Source organism: Agelaius phoeniceus, chromosome 8, assembly GCF_051311805.1.
Source record: "Agelaius phoeniceus isolate bAgePho1 chromosome 8, bAgePho1.hap1, whole genome shotgun sequence".
Taxonomy (NCBI): Eukaryota; Metazoa; Chordata; class Aves; order Passeriformes; family Icteridae; genus Agelaius; species Agelaius phoeniceus.
In genome coordinates, this window is record NC_135272.1 from 24,069,973 (window position 1) to 24,090,286 (window position 20,314).

A 20,314-nucleotide genomic window follows, 5' to 3' on the forward strand; every position below is an offset into this window, starting at 1 on the left:
TGGCCCTGCAAGGTAGTGGTGGACTAACCTCTGTGGTAGAATGAGGACCCAAAGCAGTGAGCAGTTGTTTACTGAGCCAACAAACACACACATCACTCATTCAGTGTAGTTTGTATAAACCTCCACAGACAGGCAGACATTGACTGTCTTTGGAGCATCTCAGTGCAGCTCCATCCAGCACTGCAAACCTGAGTCACTTACGTGGGCAGATTGCTTTTCTAAAGAAAGTACTCAGGCAATCGGAAGCAGCCCCAGTTTCCCATATGGCAACAAGATTAGGGTAACAGTGGCATAAATCATTCTTGAAAATGTGAGTTAGCCAGACTCACTTGGGCCTGAAATCTGACCAAATTCCCACTGGCTTCATTAGATTCAGTCTCCACGATGGACTTGCATTAATTTCATTCAGACAGATGTTTTTTCAGTTCCTGTCCTAAGGAGCTGTTCAAGTTGCTTACTGTGTTTTACTCAGAAGCAGCTGTGATGCTTTGCTGATGCCATCACACTTGATGAAAATGAGCAGCAGCTAGCAGGTTGTAAAATTGCTGTTTAAAATACAACTTCTTGCTGATAACATGAACCTTGCTGGTCCTGGGCTACATCCCAGTAGTTCATAGGGGATGGAGTCTCCTACCAACAAACAGAGTATTGCAAGTGCACAAACATATTATCTCTTTAGTCTTTGATTCTTTCCCATCCTGCTTCTGTTCAATTCTGATAAATGCCCAGGACAGTCCAACACAGCCTGCCTCAGCTGCTCATCATGCTCCACACACAACCAATGTCACCCAGATAAAATGTACCAGCTAAACTCATCAGCCAGTACCTAAAACAGAGAACAGATGTCACTGTCAGGGTCAGGACAAGTCATCTGTCTTCCCTGACTGTATTATTCTATATATATTGTTATCTGCTTTCCAGTATACATTTAAACTATTACAGCTACTATTTTTTTTCCTTCCTTAGAGTTGTCTTCTTCCTTTCTTAATTTAACCTTGCTTTTATCAAGAGTACATAATCCTGACTCTAAGTTAAGCTGAGCTACTTAAAGTGACCAAAAAACTGTTTCTGGCTAAAAATCTCAAAATAAATACTTCTGAATTTAGAATTACACTATTTTTATATATACAGCAGCCAACTAGATCCCTCCTGGAAAGTGCACAGCTGTATCTAGAAAGGAAACATATGAAATATTTCCAGTTACTGGATCAAAAATATCAGCTCACATGTCAGGTACAATATAAAATGTTTTTTGAGAGCTTCACCATTCATAGCAGCCTGAGAAAGATACACACAAGTACCTGAGTGCATGCACACACACATGTATGTGTATAAAACATGAGTATAAATGACACTTACTGTGTCATTTATACAGATCAGCTGATGTATGTAGGACTAATCTATGTCAATCACATCAGAAAAAAATGATGATCTGGGGTTAGTTGTTGCTAAAACAAAAAAACAATCCAAACAGTACTGGAGGGATTCAAAATTAGATAAATGAGGGGGTAGAGCAACCTTTGATTCAGAGGGAAATACAACAGAAATTCAGAGTGCCTGAGTACAGTGGAGGGCTTCTGCCATTCTCAAGTGTGGCATTAGGAATGAATTTCTACATTACATCTGACTGAAAAAGACAAGAGTTCAAGTTTTAATGACCTTACACTCCTGCAATGTTTTCAAATCCTCTAGACACACATATTTCCAGGCAGGAAGGCCCAGGCAAACTGGGGTGTGTTATTTATGCAGAAGGGAGGAGGGAATTTGAAGAGCGTCCTTGTGAAACAGGGTTGCTGCATCCAGGCACACACCCATTTCCACATTTCTCTCCCCACAGTTTGGCCACCAGCTTGTGAACAAACTCACCCTTACTTTGACTTCCTTCTTACAAGTTCCTTACTTTGACTTCCTTCCTCCTTCCACAATCCACTAAGACAAGACAAAGCAATGTTACTCTTGAATCCAAAAGATCAGTGCAAATGATGAGCCTTCCCTCCCTTTTCTGATAAAATTTAGCTGCTAAAATCAGAGGCATCCTCAATATAGTAAGTACCAAAGAGTGTACTCTATAGAGGGGCAGCTGGATTATAGCAATCATCCAAAAAAGGGAAGAGAACATCCTGAGATGAATGCAAGTCTGCCAATGCCAAGACGTGTGCTGCTGCCTTATCAGCAGATCAGCTGATAGTAGAGCAGTTGTAACTGCTGACTGCTCCTTCAGCAAGGATGCTCACGAGAGCAGCATATAAATACAACACTGGTCTCCAGCACTCACCAGCAGCCCTCAGCAACAATGAAACCCTCACATGGAGACCAACAACCACTTACAGTCTTCAAGGGGCTCCCCTTAGCCTCTCCAGGTGCCTGAGGTTGCATTTCCCAAATTTATAGCAACTACAGACCAATGTTATTCTGGGAATTGAACACACACTGAAGATCCAACTGAACATCACTAAATCAACTCCCTAATTACAGGGGCTAAGCAAAAAGTAATTTGATGACCTTGTTACACTATTAAAAAGAAGACAGACTTTCCCAATAGGAATGAAAGTTACTTATTAAATCTACCCATTCTTCCAATGGAGACTGCCCCTGCCAATGGGCTAATGACAGCCACTGTCCTCAGCACTTCCCTTGGGGAAACTGCTGTCCAAACTGAGCAACACAGAGGTGATGGAATGGGACATGGCTGAGATCTCTTGGATCACATCTCCACGCACCAAGTCCTCTCATTTGATGAAGAAGCCAATCCATTGCCTGTGTAAATTGCCTGAGGTGAAGGAGAGAGTAAAGCAGACCCTCCTCTGCAGTGCTCCACTCACCCTGCTGCTTATGAGCCAGTGATTGTTACACCCTCCAACATGCACATTTACAGTCATTTCATTTCCCACATGACTTTTGGGCCAAAAGCCATTCCTAGAAGAGAAGGAACTGCTGTTCTGACTTGGAAGTAAAAAACCAGAATGAAGACAAAGTAAGGTAATATTTTTCTGGTCCCACTCAGACTCAGCGTTTGTACAATATTGCCATTTAAAAAATGAGAAATAAATGTGCAGCTGCTGTCAGACTCACAAAAAATAAGACCCTCTGATTTTAAAACAACTGCCACTGTAACTTAAGTGTGCCACTGGAAAGAGGATTGCTGAAGACAAAAGATCAATTAAATGCTGATTTTTTAAAAGAGGAAGAGGGAAAGGATTTGGCAGAATTTGAACACGCTGGAAAAGGCAGGGAGAAGAAGGAAGAGTTCATTTAGCAATTAATGCCTGACATTGACAGCCTAATGAGACATTTTGCCGGGGTCATTTCTAACCAGGAGTGATGCATGGGAGCCTCCCCCCCTTGTTATAGTTGTTGAATCTTGTCTTATTATTATATGGGCAAAGAATCTTCTGCAACCTGAACAAGTGCAGCACATTAGAACAAACTGGGACCAATAACATGTAGGCATGGGAGACAGCAGCAAGCAGTCAGAACCATTTTTTCTGGGCTGAGAAAGTGGTCCTGGTGGACAGGTACTGGCACAGATCCCATACTTTGCTGACAGGTGCCTTACACATGCTTTATTGTGTGGTACTTGGCTCTGTTTGGATGCAAAGAGAATGTGCCATGTTGTGTATTGACAGCTTTAGAGGAAAGTGACCAGAGCTGATGAATAATTCCTATACATTTCACACCCATTATACCAGAACAGACATATTGTAATGCTTTGAAATCATTTTAAAAGCATATAAAAGATTCTGATAGATTTGCACTTCTGATATTTGGAGAGAGGAAAGACAGGGAAGACCTTGGCTGCAGCATGACACTTCTTGTGCTGACTGACAGCAGGGCAGGGGAGCTCAGTGCTGCTTTATTCCTTAAAGCTGCCTCCAGGAGAAGGGCACTTTCTAAATTGTGATTCAGTGTGAAAGCCAAGACCTTCATCACACTCACCCCCTGGATCAGCTGAGCAGTCAGAGGCTGGCAGCTTAACCATCACCCAGGGCACAGGCAGGGCTTTTAAGGGAGAGGGACTCTCCCAGCTGCAGGCACATATAAGGGCATGATTTAAATTGGATTCCTGCATAGCTCTGCAACTCAGAGCTGCAGTACTGACATGGTATCCAGTAATGCCTATCAGTTGCTTCCTCATCTCAACAGCAGCTGTGTTTTCTGCAAGAGGAATGGTAGCTAAAAATAATCTGGCTTTGACTTCCTCTTTTAAACCCTTCAGTCTCTTTGAAAGATTTTTTGTTCTCCCAGAAACGGCAAAGAGAATATAAGAGACAAAACCAGAACAGTCAACTGCACAAAGACAAGAGCAGCATTAGAAAGCTCAGAGAACAGTAGGAAACTACAATAAAAATCAGAGACAGTAAAAAATTGTCACAGTTTTGACCAATATTTTCCAAATTCCTTTTTGCACTTGCAATGAGATTCCTGTTATGCTTTTACTTGTATGACTCAGTGGTGCTGAGGAAAGGGGAAATAAAATCTGGATGTTTCTGAATGCAATTCATTTGCTCATTAAACATATTAAAAGAAAGAACTTTGTTCAGTAGTCATCAAATGCACTCTCATGTCTGCACAGTGGAGATTTTTACTCCCGCTTGAAATAAGTACATTTTACTTCAAATTCTGTCTTCCATAGGACCACAAAATGTAAATCCCATACCAAACATGCAAATGGAGAAAAAAAAGAATATTCAATTAATCTGTCCATAACACAGCACTATGTATTCTCATCCAAAATAATTCTACACATACAGTGCAGGTTAGCATGTCCAGGCTACTTTCATGATCCTTTTCATAAACACACCTAATTCTATATTAAAATATTTAGGAGTTTCATGTATAATTTTTAAATTGCAATCCAAAATTTGCCAGATACAGACTATAGCTCAAAATTCCCCATGGCAGGGTTGATGATCTCTATTTGAATCTAGTCTTCCAGCAGAGCTCTACTCCCAGCAGGTATCTGTGGACATGACCAAACTATAAATAAAATCATAAACAGAATTCAGACCATGACTTACAAACCTGCTGCTAACAGACCAATGCCTGAAGTAAGGTCAGTACAATGGACAGTCAAAGAAATGATGAATACATCTCTGTCCTATTGTCTCAAATTCCAAATAAATACACTGTGCCATGTAAAGGTTAGGAAGAATCCAAGAAAGCATGCTGCTGTATATATTTATGTAATACAGCATATACCATGAGCTTCACCTATGGCATAGGTATTAGCATGGCTTTGCCCCTTCTCTCCCCTCTCTCCCTTTAACCACAAGCATGAACAGCCACCTCACACTTGGCCAAGTCAAAGTGAAGACAGGGCCACTATCCAGGCAGGAGATTGCAGGAGTTTCTCCTTCCTCTCCCTGAATCCTGTTCCCACTTCCACCACACTCTCATGCTTAATTCCTCCTTCCTTGTTCCTCTGCTCAGCATCACTGATGCAAGCCCATATTCCCCATTTCAGGGCTCATGGCAAAGCTCTCTGGGCCAGAGATGATGGTGAGCCCAGACAGGGTTTAGCAGCATCCTTGAGCTGTCTCCAGACATTCTGGGATAAATGGACCCACCCTGTGTACCAGGGCCAGCACAGCAGCTCCGCAGCACTGACAGCTCCATGCACGGGTAAGGGAAACACAGATGTTACTGGTGAACTGTGGCCAGGGCTTCTCCTTCAGCAGTAAGTAACACCAGAGAAGAAAGAACAAAAATAATTAAATCTTTAAATATTATGGTAGGTAATGTTACAAGTAATCACAAGAACATAGAATAGTAAGTAGATTTTGATACCTTTTTAATAGGAAAATGGAGGAAAGGAGCTCCAGTATACCACAACAGAGAAAGTAAAAGATCTGTAAAGTAAACTGAATCCAAACATAAGCAATGTTTTATTGGGATATAGCAAGCAACCTATCAAATAGGGAACCAGTACAAACAGATTGAACATGACTCTCTTTTAACAGAGATGTATGGTGACAAGACAGCTTCTTTCAGTTCTTAAAACAAGTATTCAAAGTGTTAAGTAAAGCATTAAAAAAAAATCAATCATTACAACACCAAAGACAGACAATATTAAAAATGTGCAGAATTTTACTTTTTACAAATTTCTGCATAATGTTAGAAAACAATCATAAATTAAAAAAGGAATAAAATGAAGCTTTTTTTGTTTGCAAAGCAACACAAACCCTTAAAAACCAACTATATTTTACATAGGACTACTATTAAAAACAGGTGAAAAGCTGAAAATTTAAAGGACAGCAAAAAATACACAACTCAGTTTCACCTGTCAGCAACACCTTCTGCTATCGAAGGAGTTATGTTAGTTCTATGTACAGCTTTAAACATTGCAGCATACCACAAGTAAACCTTAATAAGGTCAAAATAGGACCCTCTGCAAAAAAGGGTGACTTGGCAAGTGTCAGTCCCATCCTGAAATTATAAGTAGCAATTATTTTAGTAGGTCTTTAGTGTAAACCAAAACCTACTTTAATTGGTTCCTCTCTCTAAAGATGCATGTAAACTTCGGGGTTGTTTTTGTTTAATTTTTTGGTATCTTAATTAATGAAATCAAGAACATGTCTGGCTCAAAAATGAGAATGACATACCTCCCTTTTGTTCTGGATACAGTGATGTAGCTATCTCAACATGCTCATTGACACTTCCTAAAAGAGAAAATCATTATGTACTATGTAAAAAATACACACCACCTCTCTCAGTTCAGACTCAGCATACAGTATATTGCCAGCTCTATCCAATAGGATATATATTCTAATTTGGTTTAAACTCTTAATAGATATATTCTCTCTTTACAAAGTTCCATCACATGAAACCAAATTGCTTATTTTTCCCTTGAGGCACAGCATGACCCCAATTAGACAATTAGCTATAAAGAGTTGTTCTTTAGATGTTGTGTCTGTAGAGGTTTTACGTGATATTCATAGATTTTCAGCGCAGGCCCCAGTTTTAATGAAAGTCCAGTCAGTACATCATTTCTTGTCATCAACAGTAATGATTTCCCATCAATTTCCTATAAGAAGAATTAAAGAATTGATAAAGACAAATATACAAATCTAACAGAGGAGAACAGTCATGCAACAAATGGAATACTACTATAGAGGATCACTGAGGAAAATAGTAGCCTTGATTTTCCTGAAACCATCTTCACAGCTGCTAAATTCTGCTTGCTGTCTGTTTTTCAAGTGCTCACCTGTGCTGACTAAGGCATAAATACTATTTAGTCAAGCACAAAATCCAAATGAGCCTAATTTCAAAATTCTCTCCTTGTAAACCCTTTTCTAATTAATAGGTACAAGTGAAGAATGCCTAATTATCAGCCATTTAGGGAAGGATACTCCTAAGAATGCAGCTTATGAAGTGCATTTCAGAAGAATTACTATTGACAGCAATATGCAAGTTTAAACTAGTGAATATCTGCTAATAACTTCAGGTGCCTTCTTTAAAAGGCCAACCTTCCCATGCATCCTGTGGGGGGAAAAAAAGGAAAAGACTCTTGCAATCAGAAATATTGGAAGGGCCTAACTAGAGCTTGACACACTGAGAGAACTTCTCTTCCTCTACTTTTAAGGGAAAACGAGAAAAGCAGCAACTTGTCAGCTTAAGTTTCAATAGCCCCGACACTTTTCTGCTTAAAATACCTCTTGTAAATCACAGATATGGTGGGATTCTTTTTCCTCTCAGACCTTGACCTTCTGACCTGTTTAGGTTAGAAATCCTGAAGGCTTTGGATTTCTGTTTTCCATCTCAAAACCTTGACATATGCTTGAAAACTTCCTCCAAATAATTTTTAAACTCGAAATGGAAGAGAAAGAATCCACATCTCTCCACTCCCTTCAATTATCTTGGAAATATCAGAGATCCAATCCTTGATTACAATGCAACATGAAAAGAAGACTTCTATTAGAGCTCAGCAGGAATTTGTCAAGATGGATCTCTCTTAAAATTTGATAAATTTTATAAATGCAAAATACATGGACAAACCACAACATAGTCAAAGATCAGCTGAAAGTGGCATTTTAAAAAAATATCCCCAAGATGTATACAACTACTAATCCCTCAGGGGAGCATAAAGTAACAGTAATTCTAAAAGAAAAAAAAGTTTCCAATAACTTTTTACCCAATTATAGCAGGTGCCTCTTTCCAATTACTGTTGAGAATGTTAATGGAAAAAACCAGTTTCTATCCTCTCTTTTCCATTCGTCACAATTCTTTCTGTGGGAATTTTGACACCAGTGAGTGTTTTGCTCATTGCTATGACCGATCTGAAGTTGCCTTTTCTGCTGCTGTTCAACGATGCTATGGAGGAAGAACAGCCTCCAGCTTGGTAGGATCCAAATGGAGTAAATCCAGTACCTGGAATAGGAGAAACTCCAAGAATAGGAAAAAAGCATCTATTCCTTTCCCTTCTTCTTCCACAGGGTTCCCTGTGTTTTCTAGAAATGCTGGTAACTACTAAGACTTCCACTGAATAGAAAACTGATTCTTTAAACACATCTGTGTAGGAAGGAGTGATTACATATTCAGAGTTCAAGCGTTTTATATCTTTGTGTGAATTGTAAGCTTTACCTCTTTCACTTTCTGTAAGTTTTCCACATTTACCTGATCCTGCAGAATAGTCACACCTTTTTTTGCACCAGGTAAGATTTTGTATGCTCTGGTGACTTCTCTGATCTCTTCTCCGCTACTTCTCTATTTTCTGGATTTTTTCAGGGTGCAATTTCAATGCTAGCTCTCAGTATGTCTTTTAAATGTTAATTGCAGAGAAACTTCTCTACACAAGTCAAGCTAACAGTAATTCCCCAGGATGACCTCAGGTGCCAGGATGACCTCAACACCAATATGACACTGTCTTCAGCAAATAACCAAAGGACTGGTTAAGCTTCAAGTCCCCCCACGATCCCTTCTGCTCTAAATGACTGAGAAATGCAAAGCTTTACAGTAAGCCAGCACACTCACGTGCTCCTCCCTACTGTGGCTCTGCCAGAAAGCAGCAGAGGACACCAGCTGATGTCAAACCCCAGTTTCCCTTCTGGTAAGGCATTGCAGTGAGGGCAGCAAACCAGCACTGGGTCACCTGGGCATATCTGGCTATCACAACACAATGCTCAAGAAGCCACCTGGGCCATAACAAAGGTCAGAGCACAAGCACATCTTGAGACCTTATAAACAGCTTCAGTCTTGGACTGAGCCAGAGTGCCTTGTGCTTCCAGGGCTCCTACAGAAAGCTCAACCACAAAGTGGCAGGCTGTATTTTTCTGAAAGTGTCCACACCCTCATCCTGCAACTGCTACTCCTCCCTCTTCAGGTATCCTGTGTCCTCAACTTCTTGGCTTGTCTGATTTGCTTGCTGATGTTACGGATTTTTGTTATTAGGCAACATCCTTCAGCTGAATCTGTTTTCATCAGTGAGCTCTTTTGATTTGCTGACATCAGTGGAACTCCAAGAAGGAATAACAGATAATCATCATACAAGCATCACTTTTTACCAGCACTTACAATAGAGGTTAATAAAACATTCTGCAGCCCTTAAAATGTCTCCTAATTATCCTTAAAGTATTGTACAAAAAATTCAGGTCTTAAAGATCTTTTGAGCCATTTGTTTCAGGTGAGTCCAGATGTATTCAGATTCATCAAAGGAAAGTGTGGACCCAGTTATTGCTGTGTAAAAGCTCAGTGTAATAAAAGATGTCATGATTACATTCTGGGCTAAGGATATTTTGTAAGGAAACCATTGTGCTACCCCTACTGAAGCAGTTCAGTGGAAAACAATTTCCCAGTATTGTAGGTGAAACTGAATACTTTCCTTTACTGCTTACAATCTCATTCCTCTTCCAGTACATATTCAGGGCAGTAGATCAATGAAACTGGGTTTCTGGGGCCCAGGCAACTGCAAATGACAGAGGAAAATAGAGATGGCCAGAATTGCAGCTGCATGCCTGGTGCTCTACAGACAGAGGATGGCTAAGGGTTCAAAATGAACCTGTCTGCACTGCCATACCTGGGAGATCCTGACAAAAATACTGCAAGAACACAGGTAAAGTTAGTGGTAGCAGACAGTGTAGAAGAAACTGAACAGCACCACTGATAAGAAGTTAGGGAGAGGATTGTTTATGGGGCTGTTCTTGATGCAGACAGGGAATAGGCTGGCAAACCTGGCACGTAGAACCAGGTACTTGCTACTCCTCATGCTGCTAATGGAGAGGAAGAAGGAAGTGGCAATGACTTCTGCTGCAATTATCCATCCCTCAGCTCCTGGCCACATCCTGGTGGCAGCTGTCAGCCTCTCTTTCCAAGGTTTTAGCATTAGGTGAAGTTGGCAGTGGAATCACAGCCACACTTCTGCACATGGCTGTCCCAGCAGCGTCCTCAGTTACCCCACTGAAACCACTTATCTTCACTGCAAAATACTAATAAAGCCTATAAGGCTGCTGTTGCAGACTGATTTGCCAAAACTCAGAAATCAGCCTCACCTTTCTGCTGCAAAATCAGTAGTAATTATTTCAATATTATTGACAATAATTGTCAGCTGTGAGGCAAAGAGGTCAAAATATTTGATGGAAGCCAGAGGTATCTGTCAGTATAAGGAAAAGACTCACAGAGTCCACAATTACTTTGCCTGTATAGTTTTTAAGCCACATTTCCAGGGCTTTTGTGACATGGATGCTGGTATTAAGGAATGGACACACAAACATTTTCCTTTTTAGCCTGTTCACTCATCTTCAAATTCTGAAAAATTAGCAGCAGCTGCAGAAAGAACCTTCTCTGCAACCTACTAGAGAATCACCCAACACCAGGCTTTTCACCCTCAAGAAAAAAGAATTAAATTTAGATACTTTGTTATATGCATCAGTTACAATCAGATTGGATTCACAGACGTGGTGCTGAAGGTCAGCAACATTACCCTGACCAAGCACGATGTTGTTTCATGGGCAATGGACAGTCTCCCTGCCAAGCTGCCAGTAACTTGCACCAGCTCAGAACCTTGGAAGGTCGAGCCATCTATTTGGATAACTAATTACAAGTGGGGGTGACTAATTTCCTGGTAGTCACACACAAGCCTACAGACTTATCTGGGGAGGTGCTGAACAGCCAGTCTGATGTAAGTTACTTCTCTATGGAACAGGTGGGCTGCAGGCCAAGCAAGCTGACTTCCCAAGTCTGCCCCACTAACACACAGCCCCAGCTGCTGGCAGGTGAGTTACAACTGTTGAAGCTCTTTGCTGACCTAATCTACCAAAAGAAGCCTTCCATCAGTATCAGCAGTTACAAGGCCCAGAAACAAAGACCCAACCTTTTCTCAGACTGAGTCCTACAAACATGCTGTTCCTCTGCCAACTTAGTGCCAATCTGTCCTTTCCATATTCACTTGTACTGCCAAGTTCAGTGCAACAAAGCAGCCCCTTTGTCACCCTATGCCTTCACACTCACATTGTTGCTTAGAAGCCCCAGGTTTTATAAATACTCATGAGTGTAATTACACAATACACTAAGAAAAAAGGGAATTCACATTTTAAACACCATTCACATTTTAAATAACAAGACAGTGAAACGGAGTGAGTTGTATAGGGAGACTGAGTTCAAGCCAGAAAATTTATTTAGATTTCTCACTTTTCTGAATCCTATCTTAAACAAACTCCAACTCATTATCCACAGCTTGCAGAACAAGAGAGATTATTACATTACTCAGAGATCACAGTCCCATGCATTGTCACCCAATAACAGACTCAAATCCCACCATTAATGTGGGATTTTCTCTCTCATTTTACAGTATATAACCAGGCTCACAGCAAAAATTTGCAATGTGAGAAACTGGTGGCAGTCAAAAGGTGTTTGCTAACAGATTTACCTGTTCCTGAAAAGCATTGGCTTGTTCTTCAAATCCAGCTGTTCTGAAATAATTCACAACATCAGTAACAGCCCAGTCAGCAGGATCCAGAGGTCTCCCATTCTCTAGTGAACTGCAAAGTGCAAATGCAGACAAGTAATCACTAAAGGTGTGCAGAACATCTGCTGCTGCTTTGTGCACACCTCATGTATGTCCCCCTCCTTCCTTGTTTCTGCAGGAAAAGTGTTCTTTGATACATCTCCCCCACTCCAATACAGAACAGTGTCTCCTGTTCTTTCACATTCCACCTGATGCTGGGGAAAACTGAGACCCCTCTCCTTTCAGAAAAGAAGAAAGTATATGAATCTTCACATCAGCCAAAGTAATCAGTTAGGATCTTCATACAAGTGTGCTGTCTTTGCTGTTGGAGAATGAGAACTGCCATACCTGGGGTACCAAACTCCTGCCTTTCAAGCCTGCAGCGTGCTTTCAGCTACACCAAGTACTTAAAGAATTATATGTGGATTATTCTTTACACAGATGAGACTGTCCTTGTAATGTGGGTAGAAATTACTGGTAGGCATCTTTACCTTGCAAAACAATAACAAATCAATTACAAACAAACAGAACTTCTCAACCAAAACAGAGGCACCAAATGATTGAACTAATTCTCAATATAGAAAATTTCCCAAAACTGTTGTTAGACTCATCTTTGGACAAATCTATGGACTTTTTAAATAGCTGTGCATCTGAGAAAACATCTGTTAAACACAATCACAATTAATTCCTTCTGTGATTAACCTCAGGAATTGTTTTCCACAAAATATTCATATTATTATCATCCTTATCCTGCATTTCTTTTCCTCAAACTACAATCACCCTGTCACAAAGATAAGGTTGGTGTATCTGAAAATTTTTAGTAAAAAAAAACAACACAGTGAGCTTGACTGCCTTTTCTACTGCAATTTATGAGGATGAAGAGCAAGATATCAAAGAAAGAGCTTCTTTAACATGTTTCCTCAACCAGAAGTCCTGAAGTTCATGCCAAATATTTCCCATCATTATACTTGCTTAACCATAATGCTAATGAAGCAATATTGAAAATGTACAGATTAGGGCAGGTGTCAGAATCCTGTCCATTTTTTGGTCTGAAGCTTAGAGGCAGGACATTGATTTCAACAGCACCAGCTAGAAAAGAAACACAGATTATACTCTCCTGACAATATTTTGGTTCTGTCCTTCAATTTTTTCTTTTCCAACTATCAGCATCTCTGCCTTGCCTAGACTTGTATGTTTTTCAGCAAAATAACTGGGTGAAGCAAGGGCACACCATTTTTCAAAGCAGCCAAATGCAATCTATACATAGAGTGCTTCCCATCGCCATTTCTATAACATCCTTATTTCTACAACTATCTGAGTCCTGGGAAGGAGGACTCATGGAAAAAATGATTTTTGCATGTCCCCAAACTCTTGAAATGTGTCTGTCAATATGGCAACAAAATCTGACCACAAGGACCATCTGCAGCCTGTGTTACACTCGGCCTTCTAAAAGCGATTTCTTTCATTTATCACAGATCTCTGAGGAATGAGGAACAGTTTCTTACTTTTGCTCATCAGATGGTGACTTACTTCATGAATTGCTTCACTGATTGTGATTACACAGAAAGCAACACTCAGCAAAATTGAAAATGAGACTACATGGCCTTATCAGAACTGCACTTTTTTCTTGTGTTTTTTTTTTTAATCAAAGAATGCCTTTCAAATAAGATATTTTGGTGTTGTGCACATTCTGAGGCTTAAGAAGTAAAATGTGAAAACTGCCACACAAAATCTGCACGTATTTATAAAAGCAGCATTAGAGGAATTATATTTAAATCTTTGCATTTTCCTTAAGACACAGACTGTCACTTTCAATTACTCATTTTTACTAAAAAAAATAAACAAAATGCCAACCACTCAGTTAAAAAAAACAAACAAATTGAACTTAACCCTTCTTAAACAGCAAATAAAAGGTTCAGTGTGTAAAAATATCACCTAACTGTAATTTGCTTACTTCTCCAAACACTTTAATTTCAAATTAAATATGGCCCCAAACCCTCCTTCACAATTTTTTATCTCAGCTCAAGTGCTTTAGTTTTTCTTGTAGCTCCTCTTTTATCACTAGGGAGCTGCAGCTTGGTCCAGGTCCAGCCCCATCCAGGGCTCAACTGCAGCGACTTCAGGGGCTCTACCTCAGTCATTAATTAATCACAGGAATTAATTGCAAGTTCCTGCCTCAAGGAATAGCATCATGCTGGACCTCAAGTGGAGCCAATTTCCACAGCTACACTACAGCTGCAGAAGACTGGAAGGCATGTGGCAGACTGCTGGAGGCTGGCTGGATTTTAACCCATCTACCCACACAGATGTTCATTCTGCTTGTGGACTTTGTTAGTCTCCTCCTCACACTGCTGCTGACATGGCTCTATTCTTTAGTCAAGACAAGGGAATATATAATATCCATGGCTTAGCCATACACTGGCTTATGCCTCACATCCTGGATGCTTTCAAATCTTACGAGGACTGGCATTTTAGGCTTTGAAACTGGATACTAGATGCACTAACAATGAATAAAAATTAGGCTTGTCTGTTTTTCACCACTGTCCCTGAGCTTTTATTGCCATCATGTGGCAGAAGCAGCAAGGTCTGAAAGGATATAGCTGAGAACAAACAGATTTTATCCAGCTTATTTATAGGCACTTCAAGAAAGTGTCAAATACTTCCTTTGTAGATATGACCACATACATACAATATACATCCATCTAGAAACCACAGCCCCACAGTTTAAATACGATTTCCATCCACTCTAAAAGGCCACCTTAGCAATCAGTGGTTGAGTCTTTATCAGCCAAGCCTTGGGGAAAATGATTAAACATAAACTGTCCCTGCTTTGACTGTCTCCTTTCTCCTCCCACCCCAGAGTGCTCATTGTAGAAACCAGCCTGCCAAAGGGAAAGTGGTTTCTAAGGGACACACAATAATTATTCATAGTCACTGAATAGGAAAATGCTCTTTATGTTGGTGTGGTGTAGCCAGCATCTCAAGTGAAGGGGGAGGATGCTGATTTTAATGGCTGCCATCAGATCTTTTGATGCTTTTGATAATCAGGTGTTTTATCAGTAGCCTGAAGTGACCATTATTATTTACCTTACTCTAGTGCCTGGTAGCCTATGCATTGTCACGTTTTCTTGGACAGCTTATGTAAGAGAGATCTGAAAGAGAATAATGAGGTGCAGCTGCACAAAGTGTTGCAGCTTGACAGAACAGACTAAGAGCTTACTGTAGTATCTTTCCTTATGGTATTTTTTTTCCTTTAATATATACACATATGTGTACATCTCTCTCACCATGGCTTCTGTAATCCTAAAGCAGCAAGGCCAGATTTTTCCACACAGAATTTCACTTCTCAGACCATAATGTCATTCAGAATTGCTAGTCCTAATTAAAGAATTTCTGACCTTAAATAAACGCTTACAAAAAACTTCTATGCCTTAGCCTGTAGTTTACCACACAAAAGAAAGCGGTAGAGCAGTACACACCATGTCTGTGCCTTATTCCTCCTCTAGGTCTGAAATAACACCCCAGCAACTTCAGGCTTCTCCAATAAACAGCTTAAAGTATCTGTTTCAGAAGGGAACTGACACCTAAGTGATGTCCTGCTACTACTCAGCCCCAGAGAGGTGGGCTGTCAGCAGAGAAGGGCACAGAGAGGTAACTTCCACACAGGACACTTCTCCCATTAGGCACTGGTTCTGCAAAAGCTACTGACAGACAGGTGAGCAGAGACACAGTATTGGCTACAGTGCTACCACTTGCTTTAGTGTCTGGTTGAGAGGAAAAGAAAAAACGTACTCCTAACTTAAGTTACTATCCTCTACATCTCTTCATTGCTGTACAGTCCTACCACATATCACTTTTAATCAGCTCAGTGCCCTGGACTCTTCTATTTCAAAGCTGAAATACAACAGAAGTCATTAAGAATAGGGAGGATTTGAAATGCGCAAAGATGGAGATGGGCACTGTTGCCAACCACATTAGTTCAAAGGAAAACTACATTCAAAATCCATGTGCTGTTTATGTAAAAGAAACACTTACTTTTTGACATCCAGAGAGCCATTTTCCTTGTTTTCCATGTCAACAGTTAGCATGGGGAGGATAGAAGTTTTACTTCAGCAACTGATTGATAGGGAGGAAAAAAAAAGCTGTGTTTAATAACTGGTAGTATGACCAGTGCAGCGTAACGTAACGAAACAAGCATTCTACAGGGACACATGCATATTTCCACTTGAGAGCAACAGTGCTGTCAAAGACTGATTTCCCTGGAAGCCTGGCAAAGCTGATAGTAGCTAATGAACTAGAAAAGAAAGTTGATCTGTGCTTCAAACACAAGAAATAATTCTTGCCTGAAAATCAAGGAAAGTAATACTACATTTAATCCTTTTCACAAGTGTTAAAATTTTGATCAAACTGTATGTATTCAAATTCATGGAGATTGATGTGCATATATAGCTGTGTATCAAGAGCTTGATGGGTCTTCAGTCATCCTGTGATACAGAGGATCCAAACAGATGGAAGATCTTTAGAAAGATTTGGAAATCCATAGCCTTATTTTACAAATGTGGACTTGAATACAGATGAGCATGTCACTTATGCCCATTGTACAAATAAAGCTGGTAAGCAGAGCTACTAATTGAGCCCCAAACTCCTGAGGCCTAAATCAAGACCTCCCTTCCTGCACTAGAGCAGCTTCTCTATAGGTATGCTACACTGAACTCCAAAAGGAAAGGAGCACATGAAGGGCACAGGAGAAAATCCAATTTGTTTCCTTCCTTGCAGCACGCTGGAGTACTTTTCCATCACTCCACGGAACATGCAGAAATAACCCAAGCCTTTCCTTTCTGTCCTCAAGTAAGCCATTTCTATTTCAGAAAGCACCAGAGAACGGACCAAGGACTCAGGATGTTCTTGCTGTAGCATTAATGGATGCCAGTGAAATGTCTCAAAGCTCTGGGATACAGAATAGGGAAATCGTGCTCTTCAGCTAAAACTTTGCAAAAATACAGAAAAGCAATTAATATTGCTGTGGGGGAAAAAAAGGAAAAAAAGGAAAAAAAGAAGACGACCCTTTATTATACACGTAGAAGCGCGTAAAGCACCAAGAACACAGTAACAAACTAATCGAAAAGATGCTTCTTCCTGCACCGCTGACCAAACAACTCCACGAATTCCCTGAAATCACTTCTCGGTTCACCTGAGATGACTGCAGACGACACCCGCACCAGCCTACCTGCGGAACGCCCCGCGCCGCGGCCGCGCACGGCCCGCAGCCCCCGGGCTCAGGGCGGGCACTCCCGCGGAGCCCGCGGGCCCGGGCGGCGGGGGCTCCCGGGGCTCCGCTTCCCGCGGCTGCGCCGGGGCTGGCACACGCGTTCAGCATCTCTCGGGCACCCGCTCGCACTGCACCACATTGTCAGTCCTGGCTGGGGGCGAGGGAAGCAAGGCAGAAAAACCTACCTACGAGCAACTAAACCGGCGCATGACTACCGGCTGCTGCGGAGCGGCGGAGCCCGCGGCCCCCGCCCCCCGGCGGCAGCGGGCGCTCCGCGGCGGCTCCGAGTGACACCGGGAGCGGCCCCGCCCGGCCCCGTGACGCGCCCGCCACACACGGACCGCCCGCGTCATGGCCGCCGCGTTAAAGGCGCCGCGCCGCGGGACCCCCGCCCGGCGGGGAGGGCACCCGGGGCCCGTCGGGCTGGGGAGGGCAGCGGGGCGGGCACGGAGCGGCGCCTCCGCCGAGCGGCTGACCCCGACAGCGCTTACCTGCTGGGGAGCCGCGGGCAGCGCCGGGGCCGGTATGGGCGCGCACGGACCTGCCGGCGGCACACGGCCGGAGAGCAACGATCGGAGCTCGGTTCTTGACTTGAGGTTCTTGGGGCCTCCTTGTGGACATTTCTGCTCCTCCTAACAAGCGGGGTGTTACAGGTAACGGGAACAAATCCCTAGTTGTTGAAGGATGCAGTACCAAGCCGAAGAAATTTTATACAAGGTACGAAGTAGGAGTCGCCAGATGTTGGCAGATTGATAAAGTTACAAAAATTCATTCCTAGAATGAGTTCGTCAACACGTATGTGAGTAGCAAACACTTGGTTTTCTGTGGAACTCCTGCAGCTGCAGGCTCGGGGTGATGAGAAAGAGGAGTGACCAAGGGCAGCACAACCGAGTCACCCCCACCGTGCCACCGCCGGCACTGGGGAAAGAGAGGAGATGGAGGCACTGAGTCTGCAGACCTCACTCGTCTAAGCTCCAGACTTTATTTCACAAGGAGACCATACCCACGGGATTTATTGTACAGAAAGAATCAACTCAAAGAGCTTCCAAATTACTAAGTGTCCCACTGGCAATAAAATCTCACCCACAGAGTTTAATACAAAAGTTGTCAAGTTTTTCTGGCAACAACACTTCTTTTTTTTCTTTTTACACTATTTTTTTATCTCTTCAGTATTTCTTGATTGCTGATGTTTTCTAATGGCATATAGGCATTACCTAGATGCACTGTCAGTGCAAGGGAAATCAAGCAAGGACTATCAACACACCCTGTTTCCCCACACACGGGCTTTGTAGCCAGGGCTGCATCCCAGCCACTAATCAGGTGCCGTGACCTTTTGATTATCCATAACAGGCTGGGTTACTTCAAATTTATGGGATGTTTTACTTGAAAAATTTCCTTCTGAGTCAAGCCACTCGAATTACACGCCTGCTCTTTGCTGCAAGGCAAGGGGGGCATTACAAATTACCTGGGGATTTGCACAGAACCTACTGGTGACTTTGGCCTGATTTCTGCAGGGCTCTGACACGAGTGCCCAGCTGGCACAGACAGAGCTTGCTCAGCCACCAGAGTGGGCACCTGGGGCTGTCCCAGGCATTTTGCATCCATCTCACTCCCAGACAAAGCTTATTGCACCCTGACTGCGTGGAGACCCAGGTCACCTAACTGCTAACTGGGCACACTTACAAGCACTAAAATTACCAGCAAAGTGGGCTTTTGGGCAAAGGACTGTGGACACAACTTCCCAAACCACTTCATTTTGTCTTACTTATGTGCTGTCAGATAAATAACCAGAGCTTGCAGGAGCTTTGCAAGTAATGGCACTCAAATATCGACAGAAGCATTGAGAACAGAGGGCAGTAACAGTCCTCACAGCTTTGGGATTTAAATAAATGCAGATAAACAAAATAAATAGAGGATTAAGCGTACAGTGCCCTAAACAAAACCCTCTTTACTTCCCATCCCAAAGTGTACTGTAAAACATGGCATATTTGTGTTGGACAAGTTAGCCAAGCAAGGCAATTCTTTTCTGTCGCTAAAGAAATCAACATTCTAAATGAAGCCATAATGAGTTTTCTGCATCAGCTGGTTTCTAACTTTGGTAATGAACTGACATTTGAGGATACAAATATAAACGAGCTATTTTACTCACACTCTCCCTTTCATCATGTTCTTCAGTTAATCCTTTGAGTATTTGAAGTGAGGCTCACACGATTCATGCATTCCTTCTAGAGGACCTTGAACAGCAAAGAGAGGAATTTTAAGGAAATGAGTTATGGAAAAATTCAGCGTGGAATATGATCTGTGGCTTGTATTTTCATTCATTGGGGTAAGGTAATTTAATTATAATGAAATTATGTCTGGAGGGAGATAAAGCAGAGAAGTGAATTAGCCTTTTGTTTGACTATTTGCATCCCACTTATGGCCAAAAAGAAAAAGTATCCAAGCCATGCAGGGAACCAAGTGAGACCAGGGTTGGTAGATCCAGGTCAAGGGGTCAGTCCTGTGTGTGTGTCTGAACTTCTGCTATCACATGAGGGGAAACATGCAAAGGTCAGTGCAGGTATTGGACACCAGTGGACCCTGTTTTCGGGGTATTGAAAAATGTCAGTTTCCTACTGCAAATCCTTCCTATCCTTTTGTTTTGTCCCTGGCAATTAAAGAGTAGAAGACAAAATGCTCGGCACATGTGGCAAAAGGAGAGCGTAGCACCCTGCGAGCTGTGCAGAGGGTAATGAATTTCAGCTCCCTAGGGCTAAATAAAGCCCTCGGAACCTTCTTTTCAGTGCCCTGGGTAAAAAAACCATTGGGGAAGCTGAGTGAGAAAGTAACACAGGAAATCGAGGGGAAACCCCTCTCAATAAGGTGGCATTATGCAGAGTAGAATGGATCTAGCCCCGTGTAAAACACGTATTTCTTTGCCAACAACGACCGAATGATTCAGCGCCCTCGGGGCTCTCGGGGAGCCCTGCGCCCTCAGCAGCAGACGCCATGCAGGCCGCGAGCCGCCGGCGCCGCGGGGGCTGCTGGGAGTTGTAGTCCCGCGGGGGCCGCGCCTTCCCCTCACGGCCCCGGCTCTGGGAGCTGCTGCTGCCGCCGGGACCTGAACC

At 42.3% G+C, this 20,314-nt stretch overlaps 2 protein-coding genes across 7 annotated transcripts in view; both read right to left on the reverse strand.

Annotated features, from left to right (window-relative positions):
• DNASE2B (deoxyribonuclease 2 beta) overlaps positions 1 to 11,972 on the reverse strand; it is a 32,264-nt gene extending 20,292 nt beyond the window's left edge. For 2 of the 4 annotated variants that reach the window (XM_077182306.1, XM_077182303.1), the window contains exons 1-3: positions 6,603 to 6,739; positions 5,788 to 5,861; positions 5,568 to 5,669 (exon numbers count right to left, since the gene is read on the reverse strand). The gene's annotated coding sequence lies outside the window, so the exon portion shown is untranslated. Of the gene's footprint in view, positions 1 to 5,567; positions 5,670 to 5,787; positions 5,862 to 6,602; positions 6,741 to 11,860 lie in introns of those variants that run through there. The other 2 variants (XM_077182304.1, XM_077182305.1) reach the window with 2 other exon arrangements.
• Positions 5,863 to 17,834, reverse strand: SAMD13 (sterile alpha motif domain containing 13). Of its 3 annotated transcripts, none has more exons than XM_054638481.2 (4): positions 17,699 to 17,834; positions 15,974 to 16,054; positions 11,861 to 11,972; positions 5,863 to 7,024 (listed from the first exon to the last, which is right to left on the reverse strand). In XM_054638481.2, exons 2-4 carry the CDS (start codon positions 16,024 to 16,026, stop codon positions 6,881 to 6,883), a joined length of 309 nt encoding a protein of 102 aa, XP_054494456.2. In that variant the 5' UTR covers positions 16,027 to 16,054; positions 17,699 to 17,834; the 3' UTR covers positions 5,863 to 6,880. The 3 variants fall into 3 exon arrangements, with proteins under 3 accessions (XP_054494456.2, XP_054494455.2, XP_077038422.1); XM_054638480.2 differs by lacking the exon at positions 17,699 to 17,834 and adding an exon at positions 17,393 to 17,530; XM_077182307.1 differs by lacking the exon at positions 17,699 to 17,834 and adding an exon at positions 17,166 to 17,305.
• Between the last annotated feature and the right edge of the window lie 2,480 nt (positions 17,835 to 20,314).

What these genes read in the sequence shown, in the direction of transcription:
- SAMD13 (XM_054638481.2), bottom strand. Translation starts at nt 16,026, where the DNA reads ATGCTAACTGTTGACATGGAAAACAAGGAAAATGGCTCTCTGGATGTC. An exon ending in GGCTCTCTGGATGTCAAAAA is followed by an intron (nt 11,973 to 15,973) that starts GTAAGTGTTTCT and finishes TGCACTTTGCAG; the next exon opens with TTCACTAGAGAATGGGAGAC. An exon ending in CCAATGCTTTTCAGGAACAG is followed by an intron (nt 7,025 to 11,860) that starts GTAAATCTGTTA and finishes TTCTTCTTATAG; the next exon opens with GAAATTGATGGGAAATCATT.